This window comes from Indicator indicator, chromosome 19 (genome assembly GCF_027791375.1).
Source record: "Indicator indicator isolate 239-I01 chromosome 19, UM_Iind_1.1, whole genome shotgun sequence".
NCBI classification, from domain to species: domain Eukaryota; kingdom Metazoa; phylum Chordata; class Aves; order Piciformes; family Indicatoridae; genus Indicator; species Indicator indicator.
The window spans coordinates 18,393,371-18,417,977 of record NC_072028.1 but is presented as its reverse complement, the minus strand read 5'-3'; the positions used below and the strand labels follow the sequence as shown (position 1 = coordinate 18,417,977).

General features: G+C 40.5%; 2 protein-coding genes across 3 annotated transcripts; one reads left to right on the top strand and one right to left on the bottom strand.

The window, feature by feature from the left end:
* Nucleotides 1-442: 442 nt before the first annotated feature.
* Nucleotides 443-20,224, bottom strand: DUS2 (dihydrouridine synthase 2). Of its 2 annotated transcripts, XM_054389771.1 has the most exons (15): nucleotides 20,072-20,224; nucleotides 18,405-18,450; nucleotides 16,920-17,011; nucleotides 15,637-15,680; nucleotides 14,810-14,870; nucleotides 13,298-13,345; nucleotides 11,553-11,618; nucleotides 9,478-9,548; nucleotides 7,726-7,812; nucleotides 5,892-6,060; nucleotides 4,880-5,001; nucleotides 3,796-3,939; nucleotides 2,602-2,689; nucleotides 1,947-2,020; nucleotides 443-701 (listed from the first exon to the last, which is right to left on the bottom strand). In XM_054389771.1, the coding sequence occupies exons 1-15, from the start codon at nucleotides 20,192-20,194 to the stop codon at nucleotides 464-466; spliced, it is 1,473 nt and encodes a 490-aa protein (XP_054245746.1). In that variant the 5' UTR covers nucleotides 20,195-20,224; the 3' UTR covers nucleotides 443-463. The 2 variants fall into 2 exon arrangements, with proteins under 2 accessions (XP_054245746.1, XP_054245745.1); XM_054389770.1 differs by lacking the exons at nucleotides 14,810-14,870; nucleotides 15,637-15,680 and having other exon boundaries at nucleotides 20,072-20,194.
* A 794-nt stretch (nucleotides 20,225-21,018) lies between these two features.
* On the top strand, nucleotides 21,019-22,656 carry DDX28 (DEAD-box helicase 28). The gene has a single exon (XM_054389851.1). It carries the CDS (start codon nucleotides 21,019-21,021, stop codon nucleotides 22,654-22,656), a length of 1,638 nt encoding a protein of 545 aa, XP_054245826.1.
* Nucleotides 22,657-24,607: the final 1,951 nt, after the last annotated feature.

Below are 24,607 nucleotides of genomic sequence, written 5' to 3'. Positions count from 1 at the left end.
AAAGTCTGCAAGACGTGCATAAAACTCTTTTGACAAAACCATGTCTACTTGGCTACTAGCATTCTTCTACATTAATTTTTCTGATTAACTACACAGTTCTGTAATGAATTCATCTGCTTATGGATGATGTACTCAAACATCTCTTACCAGCACATTGTAGACTTCTTAAAAATAAAAAACAAGTAATAAAACCAATGACAAAATTGCTTTGAAAATATCTGATTTATTATTTAATTTATTATTTTGGGATAGCCTTTTCAGTGTTCTTTAAAATCAAGTTGCTAATTTATCCTGTCTGAAAGGCACCGTAAGGACAGTGGTGAACAGTAAACATCTTGTTGGCATTTTTCACAACTGGGAAATTTATCTGTCTCCGAGAGAATCCAAATGAAATGTGAACAGCAAGATATACAAATAGAAGCTAATCTGTAGCTGCATAGGTGTGAAACCACCAATTTCCATGCTATCGTGGCATCTTAGGCAATTTCATGTCAGAAGCTTCTTCAATAAAATTAGCTTTTTTCTGGGAAGGTTCAGCAGGATCTTCTCCACAGTCTCTGTTATTCAAGCGCTCCTGGTCTTCCCTCTTGCGTTTGTTAATCAGTTGATTTTCTCCTTCACACAGCTTTCCTTCAGGGACACCCAAGGTTCTCAAACAGACAATAGCTGCAGACTGTTCTGCTAGTTTCTTTGACTTGTCCCTGAAGAGCAAGCAGACAGAGCACAGGTAAAAGTAGAAAGTCAAATCTCTACACTGCCAAGAGACAACCAATTTCCTGCTTCTGATGCAACATCATGAAATAAAGAGCATCTGTAGTCTTCTCACAGCAGAACAACAAAGTCAGTCAGTTCCGGAAACTCAGTCTTGCTAAGTGTTGATGTTGATGGATCACTCCTGATGTAATACTCCTAGAAAATGTTTCTGCCAGGTCTTACATCTCAGACACTCTTCATTTCTAAGGTATGAAGTCAAAGTGTGTTTGGCCCAAGTGGCTGCAATTCTCTGGAAGTTAGCTTTCACAAATATGATCACAAAACTAAACAAATGGGGTTTTGAAGGATCACTTTTCTTGAAAGATAATCAGGCCTATATATAACCTCTAGTAGGCTTACAAGGTCATTGACACTGACAAAAGCAGGAACTATTCCATAAGAAGAAGTTAAAAAAAAAAAAAAAAAAAAGAGATTCTGTCACTTCTGAGGGGGATTGCAGATCACTTGTTTGTGAAATTCCGTATCTGAAAACACTTTCTTCTCAGCTTCATACTAGCTACTTAACTTTCTGAAGTCTCTGAACAGGAATGCTGCAAACACCAGAAATTGTTGTGTGTATTCGTCCTCTTTAAAATGTTCAATGCTGGACTCTAGCTTTGCTGTTATCAGCTTAGGTGCAAAAGCCTGAAGTCAACTCAAGTATTAATAGATGATCATACACAAGATGCCATAAAACTTCAGAGCCACTCTGGATGCAGCTGTTGATTAAGTGTGATTTCTGAGAAGCCAGCAAACAGTCCTCTGCTTCATTGTATATAGACACTTAATCCTGACTTGTTACTGAGGATTAATCTGCTGCAGTGGCAGAAGACATTACCTGTGCTGAGGCTCCCCTCTGCCTCTCTTGGTTAGTTTCTGAACTCTTCACAGACAAAATTGAATCTGATCACCTACACGCTCTCCTTCCAATACAATTTGTGGACTAGTGTACTAAGTGAATTAAAACCTGTAATGGGTTACTTGATTATGGTAAGGCTTACTTCCTCTTGTCACATTCAATTCTCAGAAATTTTTCATCCTTCTCCCTCCCAGAGGGAGCTTTAAAGAGACCTTTTAGTTGACTTTTATTGAGGTCAACTGGAAAAAACCAGAGCACCCTTTAACTGCAAATTTTAAGCAACATTTCAGAAACAACTACAACACAGCTACAGAAAACATTAAGGATAGCTTACCACAGTGTTGATCTGTATTTTTGCTCAGCTACTGTCACTACTGAACAGAATAACCTATCCAGTGGTCTTTGAACCTGGAAGAAAAAAAGTAATTAAAAAGGAAAGGGTGTCAAAACCCAGTCATGTCATTTACAGAACAACAACACTGGCAAGGTTCCTTGATAGTCTTGTCTTTATACCACAATTAAGTAACACATTTAAAATTACTGTAATTCACACCTCAAATATAACCTTGCATATTTAAGCCTAAAAAATAAGAAGAAATTGTCCAAACTCCAAGTATTTCTTCATTAGCAAAAACCTAATCAAATAATGTTCCTCTCCAGTACAGTTCCTAAATGTAACAGTGTAGAACAACAGAGAAAATATTCTGAATCTAAATTCTTTACTTCAAAGTCATGGACTCCTATGTAATGAGCTGTTGTGACAAAAACTTCCTTCACACATGAATCAAAAACAGAGCGAAGGTCTGACTTTAAATTTTCATTTCTAATAAAATAAGCTACTATTTTTGTACATATGTGTGTTGCCATTTCTGAAACAGCTTACTCAAGAGCCTGGGAAGCAGAATTTCCCACTACCCTGAGTCCTAAATCACTTAATTTCATAGAAAAGGCAGAGGAAGAGGTTTGAAAGGGTTTCTTCTTTAACTCACAGTTTCATAAACAGGCTGAGGATGCTTTTCTTTCCTACACCATTCCAGAAGACACATTTTTGGAGTAATCTGTGGTGGATATTCTCGCCTAGACAGAAAAATTTCTGGTCAAAAACTGTGTGCAGAGCTCTATTTTAAAACTTCTTATTATATTACTACCAGTGATTCTTTGTGGTCTAATTTTACAGCTCTAAGAAAAATGCTGCTTCTTTATAATTTGACTCATGTGTTGGACAACATCTAAAATTAAATCTAAACTTTCTATTAATTCTTCCCAAACATTCACATCCTGTAGTAATACAACTAGAAGAAAGATACTTATCAGAAAGAAGAGTCTACCTGAATGTATGATACAGAACAGAGATACAGTTTGGAACTGCTTATTATAAGCAACAATACAAGATTAAGCACTAGAAGCAAGAAAAAAAAAAGGTGTTTCTGTCATGAGACAGTAGAATTACCAAATAAAAAGGGTGGGAAAGGTAGGCATTGATTCATTTACTGGCAGAACTACAGCCTCATGTATTTTACAGAAAAAAGAAATACTGTAAAACCACTGTATTCAATCCTCAGAGGGCCAGCTAATAGAGCCTGTAAATATTAAAGCATTATGAATGGATTTGAGGAGCATTTTATATTACAGTTCTGGAGCTGACTTAATAGCAAATAGAGCAAAAATAGCAAATACAGGTATAATGTGGAAAATAACATCATTCCATGGGTTTCACAGATTATAATTAGAAAATAATACTGCACATAACCATGAATTAGTTTTTCAAGGAATACCTTATGAGTTCAAAAGAGCAATATGAAATTTGTGCAGAACTTCTTATAGAAAAAGTATTGGTTTAGTTAAATATAATTAAAAATAACTAAACTCTGTATTGCTGCAGACTCATATTCTTCTGTGTAAGGATGTTTGAATTTTTTTATGATCACTCAGCACTTCTAATAAGTTAAAAGAGAGAATTAAGAAGTCCCAGGAAGCCTGGACCAAAAGAACATCTTACGACATCCAAATGGCACAGAAAGAATGATGATGTTTGTGTTTAATTATGTACACAGATCTGCTTCATAAAAAAAACAGTAAGTGCTGTTATGCAAATTTTGTTTTCACAAAGCTGTAAGGCACTGTAAAATTCACATTTTCATTTACAGATGCAGGACAGTGAAAAACATAATTTATATGCTTACTTGTCAAATCTAACAGCCATTTTTATTACATCTGGATCTTCCATTTGGTCGTCTTCATCTTGTGTCTCAGTTTCTAAAGACATTTTCTTTGCTTCAAAAGTAGCTGTTGTTTCTTCATAGAAGTCAGCCATTTCGAAGGCTTCACTGTTCCAAAAGAATTACTTTGTGTTAAAGATCAGATCATGAATTCTTAGAGAAGACTAAGTATAGAAATCAACTGTGTTTAAATAGAGTATGCAACTACAAAGGAATCACATGAAAATGTGGCTATACTCTGCACAGCAACACATTGTTTCTCCTTCAAATCATATCAGATACTGTTGAGCTACAAGTAGAAAAAAAATGGTTTTATTTTCAGCATTATCTATTCAATTTGCAGCCCGAAGTCAAGGCATAATCAGGTCCAGCAACACTTAAGTTATTGGCTTAATTAATAACCTGCAGGTGGATGAATCAGCACAGAAAATGACTCCTGGTGCATCAGCTCCACAAGAATATGAGTGAAAAACAGTGACTGAAAAGTAGGAAATACAATTCTTCTAATTTTAGTTTTAAAAATACATCTAAACAATAAACACTGTAATAGCCAACACCTCATATAGGTTACCTTCATGCATTGTTCTGAGTTTATCTGTAGGTGTTTATTTATCTGTAAGTGTTCATTTAAAACAAATGTCTTGTCATAAATATTCCAGTAACATTGAAAACCCCAGATGCAAAAGGGATAGTTTAAATAAGTATCTCTGGAAGAAGACAAGTTTCCCAGTATTAACTTCCAGACTAACACCAGAGATGCTAAAAGTCTTTCATTATCCAAATAATGGACAAACACCTGTCACTCAGTGAAGCACCACTCAGATTAGTATGTTGAATATATAGACAGCTTTAGGGTTAAAGCTTTAACACCTGAGCATGGAGGACGCCTGGAAAAGGTTTAATGCATTATTTCACATCTCACTAACTGGATTGTTTTGTTTTGTTCATTTTGGGCTTTTTTGTAACTTCTGAAATGAAATGCCAGGCAGTGCTACAGACAGAAAAGTGGTTTGCAAGCACAACTTGTACTTCTGAAGCAGATGCTTACCAGATCTCCTGTGTGGACTGTGCAGCATGCAGCTTCTTACCCTGAGTAGTTTCCAACTGCTCTCTTAACATCTGACACAAACAGTATTTTGTGTTGGTGTAGTGATTATCATACCTCACTGCCTGAAGGAGAGAAGCAAAATACATAAATACACGTTTCTTCATGAACTTCAAAATCATTTTTGAAAGGCAAACCACAATGCACCATTTCCTCAATAACATATTCAAGACTACTCATGAATGTGAGGATAATTTGATTATTTTGGCATGCTTTTATGAATAGAATTCCACTTACTCGTACATTTATGAAGAAAGAGTTAACCAGTTAACAGAATTAACTAGCAATGCAGTGATATTTTAGTTAGCAATTAATTACTGACAGTTCAAACTTTCAAAACCCAAAGAATTTTGAATTGATATGATCAAACCCACAGATTTCTGACTAATTTCCTAATGTGTCATTAAAATGGTGTATTTTGAATAATAGAGAATGCTTTATATAATAGATGACTCATCTAATTAAGCTATAGTGCTACAAGACAGTATTACTTTATTGGCAAATCATTCCCTTTGCTTCCCTGCTGTTAAAAATCCTTGACAGTATTTGTGAAAAGCAATTAATTTCTGAAATTGAATCTAGCAGCAACCGAGTACTTAATATTCCTTCATTTTTCTGTTTCAACATTATTTGTAGCATCAAGAGTTGGCCAACATACCATTAACTTCAAATACCTAGGCACTTTTAGATAGCCTTGTGAGACTCATAAATGTTCACAGGAAATTAGGGCTAGAAAGCATGTTACATGAGAAAAAGAGCAATCAGAATATAGACTTCTGAACAAAACAAAACAGAAGAAGCAGTGGTTGATTTGCAAGGCTAGTGGCATGTATAGTAAGTTAAAATAACCCTGGAGCCTAAACCTTTGAAATGAAGAGGAGTTAAGATACTAGTAAGGCTTGGATTAACCATTCTAAATAATGTTAACTACAAGCAAGTTCTTCTAAAAACATACATATTTGATGTAATCTTGCATGACTTCCTTCAAGGGGAAGAAGCCTTCTTTTCTGAAGATAGATGGGTTCCACATGGCAGCCCGAGCTATCATTACTGATGAGGCAGCTGTTGCTTTCTGGAAGGTCTCAATGTCTGTATATTCTTTGATGAAGTCATGAGATCCTCCACTAAAAATTAACATCACTGTTATAATCACAACATGTGTATTTGCTATTAGTTTAACGCAGCCTTGCATTTTTTATGTGATACTGCATGACTCATAATGGCAGGCTAGGATACTATTACACAACTAAGAAAATAAATGGATCTAAGAGTTTTATTAGCAACGGCTCATTAGAACACTGATTATATATAATATTTTTCATTAACTGCATACTTATTTTTAAAACAGAAGATTGTTTTTACAAAGAAAAAAATGCAGTTTGAGTTTGCACAAACTGTGTGTTTTCACACAGCTGTAAAGTCACACAAAGAATCACTTCCATGCTGTTTGAAAAAAGATACTTAGTAAGTCTGTAACCTTCACAGTACCACAGTATCACAGTACAGGAGGGCGTGGAAGGGACCTCTGGAGATCTGAGATCCCTTCAACTGCATATTAATTGTGTTGGCATAAATGATACCAAAAACAAGTTAAGTAAGGATAGCATCATCACACTTTGGCACTAACATATGGAGAGAAAGTACAAGTAGTACTTCTGGATCAGTCACAAAGCACTTTAAAGTTAAAAGAAGGTTGCACTGCTTCTATTGTACTGTCTGCTTTCCATTTAGCAAATCAGACATGTAAATAAACAAAACCAACACTGAAACCACCTTTTTTCTTAAAAATTTCCCTATTTGAAATGTAAAATAGAAGTTGGGCTTTTAAACTATGGCATTCACAATGTGAATTTTGCTTGTTTTTTTCATTCTGTATTATTTTTAAAAAAATTCTGAAAATTATAAAGGAGAAGAACCACTGAAGAGTGGATCAACATCAATTATGAGCACAGAATATTTCCTTTGTTCAGTACAGGAACAAGTCTTCTAACAGGAAAAACTGATTTTCATTGTATTTCTACACAGACATGTGAACAGAAAAACAGTTCTCAAATTCCTGATCCAAGTATATGGTTTGTTGAGATACAACTTTTCCATGAAAAGATCAGCAAAGAATGAACTTTATTTAATGACCCTGCTTCTCTGGCCAAGGACATTCTACTGCCACGTATAAAGAGGTGAAGTATCTAAAGATGTTGGTCAGGCAGATCAGATACAATTCAGGACAGTTAAATACCTCTGCTTCCAAAACTGCTCTTAAAGCTTATCTGTTTGTAGCTAAACTTAATTCTAAGAGAGTTCCTTATTTTACTATCACAGAGTTACTGAAAGATCTGTCAAAACAAGCAGATTCACTGGGATCATGTCCTTACTAGAGGAGACTAGGGAAAACTTGAGACCATAGAATACAACAATGCTTTTGAGCAGCGGGACAGATCGTCTCTCATGTGCCCAAGATAAACAGAGGTAAGGTTATAGCCAGTCACTGCACAGGGCTTAAAAGCATAGAGAATTCAACAGCTGGATGCAACCAGAAACAACTTGCATGGCATAGACTGTGACACACAACAGCAGTGCTTTTGAAAAGTATGCAGAATTTTTAAACTAAACACTGAGGTATGGAGATATTTCACAAGGTTGTTTCCTGTCACTGCTACCTCCACTGAGATTTGATCTTTGTTAACAGGTCATGTTGTATTTGCCCTTCATGAAGAGCCTTTCTCATGCACTTGCAAAGCTTAAGTGAGGTACAGGCATCTATCAATAACCAGCTAATTAGTCCAACTTACTTTGCTATTACTGGAATGGAGACTGCTTCAGATATGGCTTTGATCACATCACAGTGGACAGGGTGCTGAGGCCTCTCCTCCTTCTTTCTTTCCAACAAACAAAAAAAAGACAAGACCAAAGATTTCCTATGGAATTTGCATCTATCTGAATCACAGCAGACATGACTCAAGGATTATTGGGACATACTTATCTCCACTTGTTTATTTTATATATTTGATATAATTTTCCTTTTTCATATTGTAACCACAGGAGAATCCTTTCATATCAAACACATTTTAAAACATTGTTACTGTCATTTCATATCCAAATAAGCATCACTCTTTAGATACAGAGTACTCAAGATCATTTCTAGTTTTATTCCACCTCTGAGACACAAATTTCAGAAAAATAGCAGCAAGAGGTTCAGTTCCCCAATTACAGAATTATAGAATGGTGGGGGATGGAAGGGGCCTCTGGAGATCATCTAGTCCAACCTCCCTGCTAACTCAGGTTTGCCTAGCTCAGGTTACACAGAAACACATCCATGCAGATTTTGAACGTCTCCAGGGAAGGAGACTCCACATTTCTGGGCAGCCTGGTCCAGTGCTCCAGTACTCTTCAAAGTAAAGAAGTTTCTCCTTAAGTTCAAGTGAAACCTCCTGTGTTATAGTTGGTACCTGTTTCCCCTTGTCCTGTCACTAGCCACCATGGAGAAGAGCCTAGGCCCTCATGACCTCCACTATTTAGATATTTATATGCTTTTATAAGACCCCCTATTATCTGCTCTTTTCCAGGCTAAAGAGTCCCAAGTCTCTCAGCCTCTCCTCACAAAAGAGATGCTCCAGTCCCTAAATTAATCTTTGTGGCCATCTGTTGGACTCTCTCCAATAGCTGCCTGCCCTCTTGAACTGGGAAGCCCAGAACTGACACCATATTCCAAGTGTGGCCTCACTAGGGCAGAGTAGAAGGGGAGGAGAACCACCCTTGACCTGCTGGCCACACCTTGACCTGCTGGCAACACTTCTTAATGCATTCCAGAAAACTACTGACCTTCTTGGCCACAAGGGCAGGGCACGATATTAGCTCATTGTAAATTTGTTGTCCACCAGCATTCCCAGGTCCTTCTCTGCAGAGTTTTTTTCCAGAAGTATCCTTAACATGTACTGGTGCAGAGGGTTATTCCTCTCCAGGTGCAGGACCCTACACTTGCTCTTGTTGAACTTCATGGGGTTCACCTCTGCCCAGCCCTCCAGCCTGTTCAGGTCTCACTGACCAGCAGCCAGGCCTGACTGGAGGAGCCAGCCACACCTCCCAATTTTACATCATCAGAAAACTTGCTGAGAGTACACTCTGTTCCTTCATACAGATCATTGATAAATACGTTGAACAAGACTGGACCCACTACTGACACCACTAGCCACAGGCATCCTACTAGACCCTGCATTGTTGACCACAACAGTGATCTGTGCACTCTGCCCTTCAGCCAGTACTCATCCACCTCACTGTCCCCTCATCTAACCCACACGTCCTAAGCTTCCCTATGAGGGTGTTGTGGGAAACAATCAAAGGCTTTGCCAAAGTCAAGGTAGACAACATCCACTGCTCTTCCCTTATCTACCCATCTGGTTACACCATTACTTGCCTGATTTTCTCTAACACTGTTTTAGTTAACAGCTGAAATCAGAACCACATATTTCATGTAGAGTATACTCTGGTCATACCTTACTGTGATATGTTCATCAGCAAACTACAACATCCTAAAATGGATTTACCTTCCATGGACTGCAATGGCAGCAATGCCAGTCTTCTCTATTCTCTTCACCAGATTCACAGTATCTTGAATCTGAGGGACAAGGAACGACATTTTAGTTCAAAGAAAAAGGAGTGACTACAACATGATCATTGCACAAACAAATGTTGGAGTATTTTCTCGTATGACTTCACCAGTAACTCCCAAAATGCGTAAGCATTTAATATACATTTCAATTTAAGAACTACATATTGTGACAAAAATAAAAAGTCCTTTTGAATGCCTGAAACCAAAGATCCCAATTCTTTTCAAATTAGGTATATAATACTGTAGTAGAAGAACATTTTCCAACAGGATTTTAGATTGTCACTTGAAAATGATACAGAACACTTTGTTAACAAGTACTCTCTGAAGACTACTCCGCAAACTGTAATGAAAATCCATCTTAATATGGGGATGCCTTCTGAAATCATTGCAACATGCAATCACACATCTACAAACATACTCCTGGATATGTCTCTAAAAAGTTAACTTACATCTAAACAATTCTATGATATTAATACATGACCACTGAATAAAAGGTACAGAGGAGAAAGGGGAAGCTCCCAGTGCATCTTCAAAGAGGTAAGATGCTGTTGCAAGGCAGAAAGAAATTTGGCGCACTGCTGGATTAGCCTGTTTTACGCAGCTTCAGAGAAAGAGAGAAAGAAAAAAGATAAGGCAAATTTTCTTTTCAAAAGCTGGAGAATCATTTGTGGTTCATTCACCAGCTGGCATGGACATAAGAGAAAGAAGCTCACCTGCTGTTCTGATGGATGGCATATAATGCAAAACCAGCTTGAAACAAAAAGGAAGAGGCTCTAGGATAGTTACAGAAAACAAAAAGGAGAGCTGGCAATTCTTTGATTTAGTACTTCAGAACCAAAATGATCGCAGAGATATTGATTCTTTTGACACAGGCTTCATTTGTTCATTTACTAATTTTAAGTGCATGTGTAAATGACTTTTGAACAATAACTTGCTCAGTTACAGTGCATCCATCTGCAGAAATAGCTATCCAGGTCATACGCAATCCTGGTATCTAGGCAGGTAATTAAATATACAATTGCAAAGTAAGTAGTCATTTAAAGAGATGCCACATCACCCCCTGGTAGTTTAAAAATATATAGGGAATTCAACTGGAAAAAAATATAAACCCATACAAAAACTACATCAGTTGTAAAAAAAGCAAAAACAATCTACATATTTTCAGTACATTCTTAACAGATACACTCTAGACAAATACTGAAAAAGTAAGATGTACCAGCTTTAGTGATGTCACATTCTTACAGAGTTTCTTCTAAATGACTGATTGTAGCCAAGAAACTACCCAGAATACAAGTCATGCTAACTGCAAGGAAAATGTTGCTTCTGAGAAGGAAGGTTATGAACCTCTTCGGTGCTTCAATCTATTGAAGAGTTTCTAAAAGAGCTGCAAAAGTTGTTTTTTAATTTGAGTATGGTTTGGCCCCCTTCTGAGATCTAATGCATTTGATATTGGTATCTTTACTGTGAATATACATATAAACATGCATATATCTGCTGTTACATTATTGATTTGCTTCACCAGTGGCAAGTTTGTACTAAGATATAACAGAGTATACTTGCTTGGTTGTTGCTATTATTGACTGTTGCTCTAATTGATTGCTGCCATACTAATCACTACTGTAACACTCCTGATTGTTACTACTACTAATTTGAAATAATTTGAGATAGACATGTCTATATCTAGCTTTATAAATCACAGATATATTTGCTATGGTGATTTTTGTAGTATTTGTGGTAATCTGTAATAAAGTTCAGAAATGTAGGGAATAAAAGCCTCTGTGAACTTGTGTCTTGTGGAAACCAACAAACCCACAATCATGATCTCTATGCACACACAAGTCACATAACCCTTTAGGCTGTGACAGCATCCCAAACAGAAATTATAATTCCAAGTGTTATTTCATAATAACAAGTCTCAAATGCCAATGTATTAGAATGCCATATATTCTAATTGATTTTAAATCACAGAAATAATAAACAACTAAACACTTTAATGATTAATGTTCTTACAGAGGGCAAAATGCGGATTTTGCAGGTTATTGGCTTGCAAATTCCTTTAACAAGGGTAGTCAGTATCTGTTAAAAGAAAAATAAAGACAAAAACATGATGAGAATGACATTAATAGTTCTTTCTCTCTTGAAGATATAAAGAAGTTACAACAATGTAACAGTAGCTACTGCTTTTCAATAAAGAATCTACATGCAGTCTGTAATTGAGTATATCACTTCATCCAATAAATATACAAACTTATTTCTAATCTAAGCCATTTTTATTTCCACTTCTTTTGGTTTTAACTGGATTTTTGCAGAACAATTAACTGCTGCTGGAGTTTCAACACCAGTTTTAATATGAAGTGACCAGTAAACTCTGATCATTTCAAACTAAACTGCAGAAGTTTTTCATTTTCATGCAACTGTTTCCACAGTCCTCTTTTATTTGAATTGTGAGTTTATGAAAACTAAATGTAAGCATACCTGATAAAGAGGGTTTTTTTGGAGAGAAGAAAGCATTTAAAATGAAAAAAAGGACAAAAAAAGATGAAAATGTCAAGTAACACCATTGAATCCTCTAAAGAAAACAAATATTGTAAACTGAATTCCATGCTTAAGAGAAAGCACATTTTATTCATTTAGCTCAGAACAAGCAGACAAACAAGCAGTTGTTTCTTTAACTATTTAAGAACTGAGATATGGGGAAAAATCTTCTTTTCACAAGCTGAATGTAAGTCCAACAGACCACACTTAAAAGGGTCATGTAATTGCCTATACATGTTTAAATACCTGAGAGGTGAACCGCAAACAGAGTAATAGAATATATAGAATATCTATATTATATATAGATATATAGAGAATATATAGAATATAATAGAAAAATGGTTATAAGAGAACTCAAAGATCATCCAGTTCAACCTTCAACCCAGGGTTGACTAAACCACACTAAAGGGATTCAGCCTTTTCATGAGCCTTGTAGCCCTTCTCTCAACATGCTCCAGCACCTCAATACCCTTCCAGGGTATTGTGAGGGGCCCAGAACTGTACACGATAAGCAAGATGTGGCCTCACCAGTGCTGAGTACAGGAACAGTACAAGAATTGCACTCAGAATTCTGAAGAAGGACACAGTGAGCTACTAAGAGCTAAGGGAAAGTAACACAAAGTTCACAGTCAAATCATCTGAACTGTGAAGAATCAGGTCTTTAAGAAGAAAGAAAATTATATGCAAACAATATCTCTGGAAATGCAGAGCAACCTCTGGACTCTGTTTCATATCAGGAAGCTTAGAAGTCTTTAGGGGGGAAAAAAAAGAAAGTATATACCTAAACCCTCCACATATTACATATCAATTTATGTTACATACAGGTAGATGTGCATATATGCATGTGCATCTTTTTCATAAAGGTTCATAGAGAGTTCTGTATGAATGAAGTATGTGCACATATACACCTATGTATGAACCTTTTCCCTACTAGTTCATGTAGGGTTTTACACAGATATATTACATATGCACATAAAACTCCTCCCTCTGCAAAAATAGCACCACATAGTGAAAGTTTTTAAACTGAAAAAGAAGGTGGCAACTTTCTAATTCAGCCAATGATAAGAAGTAAACAAGGATTCTTTACCCATAACCTTAATTTCAGTACTCAAACCTGATTATTCCACTCTAGCTTTTACAAATTTGTCTTCCATGCTTCCAGTAGAACACAATACATAATACTTTCCAAGGCAGTTCACAACACACAAGGTGATACTCACAGACTCTATTTTGTCAGGATCAGACAGCAGTGCTGCTCCCATACCTCCCTAGGAAAATACACACAAACTGTTACACACTAGGCAAACACATTTTTCACCTCAATTATTTTGCCTACTAGCAGACCACAACAAAAGCACAATGTTATATTGTGGAGGTATTTAAAATGCAGAAACATTAATGAACACTTTGCTGAACCGTTTCCTAGAACCGCAGAGCAGAAATTCAGGGCACCAACCCGCTCCCATTAAGGGGCAGACAAGATTTCAAAAAGCCATTTTTAGCAACTGCAATCACCCAGTTTCTGCTCAGTGACAGCTGAACAGATTTATTGTCTTAACATTACACACCAGATCTGAGAGGTCTTGATGTGAGTAGTTTCTGGATACACAACAGAAAATTATTCTTCAGGGGACAAGCCAACCTACAAAACTAAGAAGTACAGAAACAGAAAATCCCCTATAAATCAATCCATCCTATGCTCTTCTTGCAGCATGGCCCGGTACTTTCAACACTGACAAACTGCCAGACTGAGGATGAAGCACTATTAACTTAAAAGTGTAGATACTAAATATCTGAAAGGTCTCCAACATTCTCACACACCTCACATGCTCCAAAGGAAAATCAACCCTGTGATGGGAAAACATAATCCCTCTCATATACTCTGCATACAGTCATAAGGGCCCTTTGGTTCTTCTGTGTCAAAACTCCATGACATACTTTTATTTCTCTAAAGCGATGTGATCTAAACCAAACTCTTTATGAGTAGTCTTATCAAATAAATCCACTTAGACAAAGCATTATTTCATCTTGGGTGAAAAACAGGGTGGAGGATGACTCACTGCTGTGGAGATGAGTCTGTACAGCATAATGCATGGTACAGGCATGTTTGGCTGTGTCAGCTTTGGCTGTTACTATTCCCCTTTTAACAGTATTGCCTCCGTGCACCGGGTATCTCATTTCAATCAGCCATGTATTTATGCCCCATATATAATATATGGCCACAGAATTCCCTTTTTTTTTTTCCTACTGTGAAAGGGGAGAAGGGGGAAAAATAGTTTTACTTGGTCCGCAGGCAACTTGGTTTTCCAAAAGCAAATATGTAAGCTCTGTAAGTGCTTAGGCTGATACTAGGAATTAAGACAGATCTCAAGTCAGCATTTACATTTGTGCTCTTGCTTTAGTAAAAGGCCAGGAAAAAGCATCCAGATGTAAAGATGGTAACCCAGAATTAGGAAGTGAAAGTGCTGTATTTTTTTCTGTTTAAAGGATGAAACATTACAGCTTCACATGGCAAGGGACTTGCTCCAAATGCTAAAAATGCCAACACTGAAAAGACTAGAGAACAGAAAGCTTAAAGGAAATAGCCAGGCTTCTTCCCTGGAATAAAGTTTGAAGTCTTCTAAACTGAAGTTCTTTTTCTTTGAGAACAAGTGCAAAATTTTTCTTATCTATTCTGCAGGAACATCTGAAATAAAACTGATGCTCCATGGCCTAATATCTAATCCACTTGCCTTGGTAGAATATTCTTTCGGGCATCCCATGTTGATATCAATACCAGCTACATCACTCTCTCTAAAAGAAGAAACAATAAAAATATTTTTCAGCATATTAGAAAAAGAATCAGGAAATAAAGACATCTTTTCAAGAAAATTGTCCCATCATCATGAAGGCTTAAATGATAAGTTTTCATTTGAACTGCTGAATTTTTAGCTTCTCATTAATATATTGAACAGTGACCTGAAAATCAGTCTGTCCACAGGTTTCACCCAGTGCTGTATAGAAGCTGCAAATACTGATCTTAAATACGTTTATATAGGATGAAGTATATTCACCACCGCAGCTAAAGCAAGCCCTATTGAAACTTCCTTCTATTTAAAACAGAGGCTTGAAAACACCTTTTGAAAAGGTTTAAGACAGATTTTAAAAGAGATTTTCATTTCTGCACAATACTTTAAAGGGAGCTTCAAACCACAAATCGTAGGAGACATTTTCAGCCATACTGATCTTACTTGTAGCTGTGCAATAACCAGGGAAATTTCCTATTGGACAGATCAAGAACACACTCATTGCACTAGCAAAAAGCCATCAATGCCTGTATAGAACTTAAGCAGCTGCTGGTTTGAGCAAGAATTTAAATAGAAGCTGCAGTCACACCATTATTCCACTGGCCTTTTGAGATGCTATACTTTACTGTGCAGCTCCTACACTACTTTTCTTGATCTTATTAAGACCTACCATGACCTTCCCAATCATAAAAATCCATCTTCTACAGCAATTCCTCTGTACATAAAAAACCAAATAAATCCATGGTGTGAAGGGGTGAGAGAAGATGACTTACACAAGCTTAGCTACTGCCAGGGCTCTTTCAGCATCTGCTGAACCCTGTTGGTAAAACAAGAGGATTTATAATTATAAAATATGACCAGATCACTTGCCCACATGTACAACTATATTTTCTCTTAACAGTTTGTATAAAAAGACAGAGACCCATTCAAGGCACAACATTTAGCTAAAGCATATACTAGTGTCAGTCGCTGAATAATGAATGGTGATGCAAAAACGGTTCCAGAGAGGTCTGTCCACCTTCCTAACCTACAGCAGTATCAAATGTTCTCTGCCCCTCACCATCAGGTATTTATCATGTTTTTAAGAAGCTATAGTAGTAACAATTCCACAGCCTCTACATGCAGCTTACTCCAGTGATATTGTTACCTACAACAAAGGTCTTTTTCAGTATCTATTGCAGTCCATACTTCTCCCTAAAACCCTCACCATCTCTTGTTGTACACAAAGTGGTCCAAAAGAGCAAATTACTATCTATTTTTCTCCAGCAGCCTTTAACCCATTTGTGCACTGCAATGTACACATGAATCTTCTCATCTACACTAAACAATGCCATTTCATTCAGTCTTTTCGGGGCAACTGTTTACTGGGTGGTGCATGACTTAAATGTGATCAAACATCAGCATAATTTATTTTTTGTATCTGTATGTTTGGAAATCTATCAAAGATACCTATTACAAAGCCAAGCTGTGTCACAGAGCACAGAATTCATCTTAACCACCTCTTCTGAAAACAGCTCTACAGAGAGTTTATAGCATACTGTCCTGATCACATAGAACGGTTCAGGTTTGAAGGGACCATAAAGATCATCTAGTTTCAACCACATGCCACAGGCAGGGACACCTTCCACTAAACCAAGCTGCTCAAGGCCCTGTCCAACCTGGCCTTCAACACCTCCAGGGACAGGGCATCTACAACCTTCTTGGGCAACCTGTTTCAGTGTCTCCCCACTCTCACTATAAAGAATTTCTTTCCAATATCCAGTCTAAATCTACCCTCTTCCAGCTCAAAGACATGCTCCTTCTTAGCACTGCAAGCCCTTGTAAAAAGTTCCTCTACAGCTTTCTTGTAGATCCCCTTCGGGTACTGGAAGGCTACTATAAGGTCTCCCCAGCGCATCCTCTTTGCCATGCTGAACATGTGTACCAACAACACACACTTGTGGTGTGAAACTTAACCTCCACTTGAAGTATCAAGAACACTGCAGCACAGAGAGCTGCTTTAGACTTAATGTTGTTTATGTTGCCATTAGAAGAGCACCTGCAGTTGGTTTCTTACCATCTGAAAAACAACATGGTGCCTCTCCCTCTCACAAGTTCTGAAAACAACTCTTTCATTAGGTGCAACAAAGTCCACCGTTTCAAGCACTTCTATAGGAAAGAAGAAACAGACAAAAATTAGATACCAATGTAAGCACATAAGTCTAATCACTCTGCAACTTGTATATAAATGAAATGCTATTAAATAAGTTTTCTATAAACAGCAGAACTAATACTCTTGTCTGTCCTTGCAGTATTGCTGTTTCCCTCTCTTAGTGCTCCCTAATCACCCTGAGCCTATTTCTTGGGCAAGCATCAGCACCAGGTAAGTCTAATGATGAATCGGTCAGAGTGACCATAAAAGTACCACTTCTGGGAAGGACAGGAGAGGAAAGCAGATTTGTAGGGGCCTTGTGTCCCCCAGCAGGGACACTACAAAAAACTCTCATGCCACTCAGCTGGGAAGTCTCAAAGATGTCCTCTTTAAGAACTTTGTGAAAAATCCCATTAGGCTGAATCTAGCCCATGGAGCCCAAGATAATAAAATAATGCTAAACAGTGACATCCCGCATGTCTTGTTTCCTTATTGCAACAGACTAAAAAGTATGTACACTGTTGTGTCACAAACAGCTAAAATGTACAAAGTCTCGTGGTTGGAAACTGTCTCTGCTGCAGCCCTAATGAATTTTTTCTTGGAAACTATTAAACCGCTTTTCCCTCCCCAAAAAATAAAGGGCTTTGTAAGGTTAGTAGTTTTGCTCAGGAAATTTGATTTTCTATTAGCACATGTACACATAAAATTCCTCAAAAAAACCCCACCTCAAACAATAACAAAGAAGCCCCAAACGAGTTTTTACTGTCTGCTCTTTATTTAAATAGTACAGTGTTCAGTAGAGGCTGAAGCCAGTAGGTAGATCCAGAATTGAGGGAGGTTATCTGTTCATTACAATTTTATTAGTTATTTTAAAACTCATATAAAAAGCTTCAATGTGTTAAATAATATACTGGAACTTTAAAGCCCTGTCTATTCCCAGCTACTAGTTTCCTTCAGCTGCTGCAAAGCAGCATAATGCTTAAACATCAGCAATGAATTTCCAACACTGATCCCATTTTCCTTTTTAAAAAGAGAAAGATACAATGCCAGGAGCTAAAATTATGAAATCTTTTGCTTCAGAAGGCCTATCCCTGCACACCCAGTGACCTGACTTCTGTCAAAAATTTTAACAGAAAACTCATTGAATCCTTACAATAAACCAAGTCCAAAAACGTTTATGGTTTTCCTTGAAACACTAACTGACCTACTGCAAATCTTTAAGGGAAACTGAAAATTTCAAACTGCAGAGTAGCAGACAGATGTAAGACAGTGCTTCAAAGCTTATGTTTGGTCCCTACAGTTTAGAGATTGTAAGTACTGATACCTCCTTGTAAAATTACTTCAGAAAAATAATTCTTTTAACTAGGAAAAAAAATGCTTAGATATTAACAAAATAAATACTCTACTTGCCATTTATAACCCTTTTACACTGCAGCATCTTTATGTCAATCAGCTCCTGAGAAGAAAGAATATCTCAGTGAGTTGAAAGGTTTAAGACATCCAGCCCTAGCAGTTGCCCATTTTATGTAATAACTATCTGGAGATACCAAATATAGCAAAAGAATATAAATTAAACCAAGTATTTAACTATGCAACACACTCAACTGAAGTTTCAAAATATGAATAGAACATAGGAATATGGTATGTGTACACAATTCTAGAACTATCTTGTTCAAATACCTATCTGTCAAGCTGGAAACAAAGCAGAACCCAATCACCTAAAGTGAAAAGGGCAGTTAAGTTAATGCTGAAGAGTAAAGCACCTCAAGACTCAAGGTAGGTTTGTACTAGCCAAACACACAGATCAAAGAATTTATCTGGTTGGAAGAGACCTCAAAGATCATCCAGTCCAATACTGAAGGGTCAACACTTAACCATGACCCTAAGCACCAGGTCCACACATTGCTTGAACTCCTCCAGGGATGGTGACTCCACCACCACCCTGGGCAGACCATTCCAATGTTTGAAAACCTTTTTAGTGAAGAAATATTTCACAGTATCACAGTATATTAAAGGTTGGAAGGGACCTCAAGAGATCATCAGGTCCAACCCCCCTGCCAAAGCAGGATCACTTAGAGTAGCCCACACAGGAACGCATCCAGGTGGGTTTTGAAAGTCTCCAGAGAAGGAAACTCCACAACCCCCCTTGGGGAGCCTGTTCCAATGCTCTGTCACCTTCCAGTGCTCTGTCACTCTCACTGTAAAGAAGTTTCTCCTCATGTTGAGGTGAAATCCTCTATGTTAAAGTTTGAACCCATTGGTCCTTGTCCGGTGAAAAACTGAAGAGCCTGGCTCCCTCCACTTGACACCCACCCCTCAGATATCGATAGACATTGGTCAGATTCCCTCTCAGTCTTCTCTTCTCAAGACTAAGTAGCCCCAGGGCTCTCAGTCTCTCTTCATAGGGGAGATGCTCAAGTCCCCTATTCTTCCTCGTGGCTCTCCGTTGGATTCTCTCCAGCAAGTCTCTATCTCTCTTGAACTGGGGAGCCCAAAACTGGACACAGTATTCCAGGTGTGGTGTCACCAGGGCAGAGAGATAGTAGATCTTCCCTAGATCTGCTGGACACACCTTTCTTGATACATTCCAGGATCCCATTGGCTTTCTTGGCCACAAGAGCACATTGTTGTTCCATGGAGAACTTGCTGTCCACCAGCAATCCAAGGTCTTTCTCTGTGGAGCTGCTTTCCAGCAGGGCAGCCCCTAACCTGTACTGGTGCCTGTTGTTATTTCTCCCCAGATGTAGGACCTTGCACTTGTCCTTATTAAACTTCATGAGGTTTGCCTGCACCCAGCTCTCCAGCCTGTCCAGGCCACGTCAGATGGCTGCACAGCCTGCTGGGGTGTCAGCCAACGCCCCCAGTTTTGTATCATCATCATTTCCTAATACCTAGACTATCACAGGTGAATAAACCAGCAGTATTACTCTTAAGACTTTTTTTTTTTACCTCATTCCTGAGTTTTAACAATTCTCTGCATTTGTTAAAAGACAAAGCCTCATGTCGACCTACAACACAGTCACCTTTCTACAGCAATGTTATCAGGTAAGGCTGCCTAATCTGCCCATCCTTCATACCTCACAGTATACGATATCGGCACCATAGTCTAGAGCAAGAAGTCGCATTGGTAATGTCCCCACTCGCACCATTGGAGCCAGGATCTTCTTTCCTCTAAAGCGCAGCGGTGAGTTCACCGTCATTCCTGGTGCGGTACTACCTGGAAGAGACGATCCAGGGGCATGATCATGAATATAATTTCTCACTCATACTCCCCCAGAACTCTTTTTTTGTGGGAGGGGAGCAGTGCGTGATCGTGTCCCACCTGACAGGGTCTCCTTAGTATCAGGCAGCCCACATGCCGCACCACCGCGTTCTCACCTCCCGTGGCCCTGACGCCAATTGCTCGCGCCCCTCAGCGGCTCCCTGAGGCGGCGGTGCGACTGAGGGGTGTGTGTGTGCGCGCTTCCCGCCACACCAGCTCCTTCTCCAAGGTGGGGGGAGCCGGGCCGTGCACTGAACCCCTCTGATGCGACCGGGGCGTCTGTGTGGGTGCGCGCTTCCCGCCACGCCGGCTCCTTTTCCCGAGTCGGGGGTGCCGGGCCGTGCACTGAACCCCTCTGGTGCGACCGGTGTGTGTGTGTGTCTGTGTGCGTCCTTCCCGCCACACCGGTTCCTCCCCCGGAACAGGGGGAGTCGGGCCGTACACTGAACCCCTCTGGGCCAGCACGGGTGTCGGCCCCCACCCATCAGCTCAAACGGCGAACATGACGGGCCGCCGCCACCGCCGCTTCCTGAATTACCGGGAGCCGCCGCCACCGGAGCCTCCAGAGGTACCGACTGTCGTCACGGCCGCCTGAGGTACCGACCACCACCGCCAGAGGTACGTACCACCGCCGGAGATACCGGCCCCACACTCACCCTCCTCGCGTGGCTCCGCCGCGGCTCCTGGGGGCGGGGGAACCGGGGGAAGCGTCTCTTTACGGCGTCATCGGGAAGCGCCGAGGCCAACACGTGAGAGGCCGCCATGGCGCTGGGCTGCAGTGGGGCGGTGGTCATTCTCCCGCTGCTGCCGCGGCGCCTGGTATCCACCCGGGCGACAGAGGGCGCGCAGCCCCCCGGGGCTGTGGTGCGCATCCCCTGGGCCCTGCGCCTACGGCTGCAGCGGGGAGCGCAGCGCCGTCGGCGCGGGCAAGGGGAGGCGGCGGCGGCGGCGGCGGCGGCAACGCGGCCCGGGAAGCTGTTGCTGCGGAGCCGGCGGCCGGAGCTGAGCCAGCCCAGCTGGCAGACCGTGGGGCGTTGGGAGCGGCCGCAGCTGGTGTCGGCGGGCTGGAAGCACAGGAAGGCCTGCGGGGACTACTTCCAGCTGGAGCCCTCGCAGGAGGTGGCTCCTGCCCTGAAGGAGCCGCAGGCTGACGCTCCGCAGGGCCCATCCTTCGCCGAGATGGGGTTGCAGCCAGCGTTACTGACCGGCCTGGAGGGCCTCTCTATCAACCGCCCCACGGCGGTGCAGCGCCTCGCCATCCCTGTGCTGCGCCGGGGCCGCAGCGCCCTCTGCGCCGCCGAGACTGGCAGCGGCAAGACGCTGGCTTACCTGCTGCCGCTACTGGACAGGCTGCTTGCCTGCCCCGAGCTGCCGGCAGGCGTAGCGGGGCTCCCGTCGCCTCGCGGGCTGGTGGTGCTGCCGTCGCGGGAATTGGCGGTGCAGGTGAGCGCGGTGGCGGCGGCGCTGTGCCGGCCGGCGGGGCTGCAGGTGCGCGGGCTGATGGGCGGTGGAGCGGCGGGCGGGCTGCGGAGGCAGCTGCGGGCCCCGCCGCCCGGTCCCGCCGTGCTGCTGGGCACGCCTGGAGCGCTGCGGGAGGCACTGCGGCGGCGCTTCCTGACCTTGGAACGGCTCCTCTGGATGGTGCTGGACGAGGCCGACACGCTAATGGACGAGACCTTCATGGAGCCGCTGGAACAGATCCTGGCACACGCTCCACTCAGCGCTGGAGCTCCCGGGCCGGCGGGACCCGGGGAACCGAGGACCCAGATGGTAGTGGTCGGAGCCACCTTCCCCGCGGGGGTGACCGAGACGTTGGAGAAGTTCTCCGATGTGGGCCGGTTTGTCACCCTCACCACCCAGAGCCTGCACCGTCTGCCACCTCATGTCCAGCAGAAGTTTATCCGTGTCAAAGGCAAGGACAAGCTGCCTGAACTGCTGCAGCTACTTAAGGAGCGCTCAGCATCCAGCGGGGCTGTTCTCATCTTCTGCAAGACTGCCAGTACTGTCAACTGGCTAGGCTATATTCTGGATGACCACAAAATCAAGCACCTGAGGTTGCAGGGACAGATGTCAGCAGATGCTAGAGCTGGCATCTTTGCCTCCTTCCAGAACGGTGACGTTTCTGTCCTTGTCTGCACAGACCTTGCTGCACGGGGGCTAGACACCAGCAGCGTGCAACTAGTGGTCAACTATGACTTCCCAGACACAATACCAGACTACCTGCATCGTGCAGGGCGAGTTGGACGGGTTGGCAGCAAGGCGCCTGGAGCCGTGGTTAGTTTTGTCACCCATCGGTGGGAAGTGGACCTGGTACGGAAAATAGAGACTGCAGCCCGCAAAAGGACAGGTCTCCCAGGAATGGACTCTTCTATTAATAAGTCTCCACCTAAAGGAGATTGACTCAGATTGCTAAGCAGTAATAAATGGCCTCATAGGGACTCATTCACTGGCAGAGTGAATGAGATTTTGTAATTTAGACTGAAAGAAAAGAGAACTGAGTTTCAGAACCAGACAATGGCGTTAACTGTGTTAACTGTTCTGGAAGGTGCAGTAGTCGTTTTCATAGGCATGACAACTTTCTGTGAGTAGCAAAATGCCTTTGGAGAGGGCTGAGGAATCGTCAGGCTTTCTAACATAAATTCAAATGAGAATGAAAGTGTGCCTGCATGATGTGCAGCTCTGTTGCATTTCATCTTTCCCACCACCAGCAAATAAACATTAATTATTAAAACTTTAAAAATACTAATCTGTTAGGGGAAAAAAAATAACTAACTTCGATACAGCTTTGACCAATTCTAGATACATGTAGGTATGTATCTATCATGCTAAATGACAAATGTTTGATTTTCTCAGGATGTAGTGGTTCATTCAGAGAATTCTGGACCAGATGCCTCTAAAGTTTCATGGGAATGAGAAAGTACATAAAGCTTGAGGGTTTTTTAAGATCTTAATTTGTCATTTAATGGTTACCTTTCACTGGGAAAGGATCTTCTTGCTTCATATTCATAATTTAAAAAAGAAAATCTAGGTGTTTCTACTCATTTTTTTTCTGCATGCTGTAATGACATGTCTGGTCTCTGATTGTAGAATGAAACAAAAAAGCCAACCTGCCAAAAAATGTCTCCTGTTAAAGGAAAGAAGTGTGTTGAGTAATGGGGTGAATATGAGATTGCTTTTGAATGCTGTGTCATTGTTCTCTTCTGCTTTAAACTGAAAGGATTAAGGGTTATTTCCTGCTTAGCTGCTAGGTTGTATCCATGGTAAATAATAACACAAAAATAACATTTTGGCTCTGTTGCGGTGGTTTGTCTCAGCTTTTTCTGTTAGTGGTTGTTTTTCCCATGCTATCCACATAAGCCTGTGCTAAAAGTCCATCTGTAGAAATGGTAAGCTGTTAAATGAAAAGATCACACCATAGTAGCTAAATAATTGGTTTCAGAGGACATAAGATGCTGGAGCTACTCTTAGTAGACTGAAAGTGAAAACTAAAATAGGGAATTTGCAGAGATAATCACTTAAGGCTGTATACACTGTGCACGTGTCCTTCACATTGCATAGGTAAGGGGTTCTTAGGGGAAGTTAGAAGCTGCAGTAAAATTATTTAATGCAGTAAGAAAGCCTTCAGTTTTGGAGAAATGAAACAGAAGAGTGATCCACTCCGATACTGGAAACTGTATTTTGATCGTGTTCACTGCATGGACTACTTGCCTCTCCTCTGCAGTTTGTTTAACTAAAAACCAGGCATTTATGTGTTCACAAGTGGACACTTGCAATTCATGTATCATGTTACATGTTAATGTAGGGTAAATCCTTTAACAGAAATCTGGGGATAATGTTAATATGCATCTCCTATTGTATTGGGTCTTCTGAACTGCTGGGAAGTAGCTTCCTTTAACTGTAGACACATTAATTTAAATGAGATGCTTGGAGTTTCTTGAGTACAATTTAAAACGTTTTAATATTTGTCTAAGCAATTTCCAGCTGTCTCCATTTCAGCTGTCATATAATTTGAAAATGTTTCAAATTAGACAAGACAGTGAAATAATAAAGTTCCTTCAGACATAGGCTTCTTAATTTTGAAGTAATATGAATTTTTATGTCTTTACAAACCGTAACATTGAACTCAGTATGAATGCTCTAAACTGGTTGTTGCTAGGGCACTGTTCAAAAAAAGGCAACTTCCAACCCCAAATCTTTTGGCATTTACATACCAAAGTGGCCCATAAAAAGCTTTGGGTAGATATTCTCAGAGAACATTGTATTTACCAGTAGAGTCTTTTGTAAGCATTACTAAACCACAGTTCTTTTAAGCATATCATAAGAAATACCACTTTCCTATTCTGACTCACAA

Bases quoted from the DNA above. Each gene is read 5' to 3' on its own strand.
- DUS2 (XM_054389771.1), bottom strand. From the start codon at position 20,194: ATGACGGTGAACTCACCGCTGCGCTTTAGAGGAAAGAAGATCCTGGCT. The intron at 18,451-20,071 runs GTATGAAGGATG...CTTTCTTCTCAG, and splicing joins CCGATATCGTATACTGTGAG to GAGCTGATTGACATAAAGAT. The intron at 13,346-14,809 runs GCAAGTGGATTA...GTATTTTCCTAG, and splicing joins CGAAAGAATATTCTACCAAG to GGAGGTATGGGAGCAGCACT.
- DDX28 (XM_054389851.1), top strand. From the start codon at position 21,019: ATGGCGCTGGGCTGCAGTGGGGCGGTGGTCATTCTCCCGCTGCTGCCG.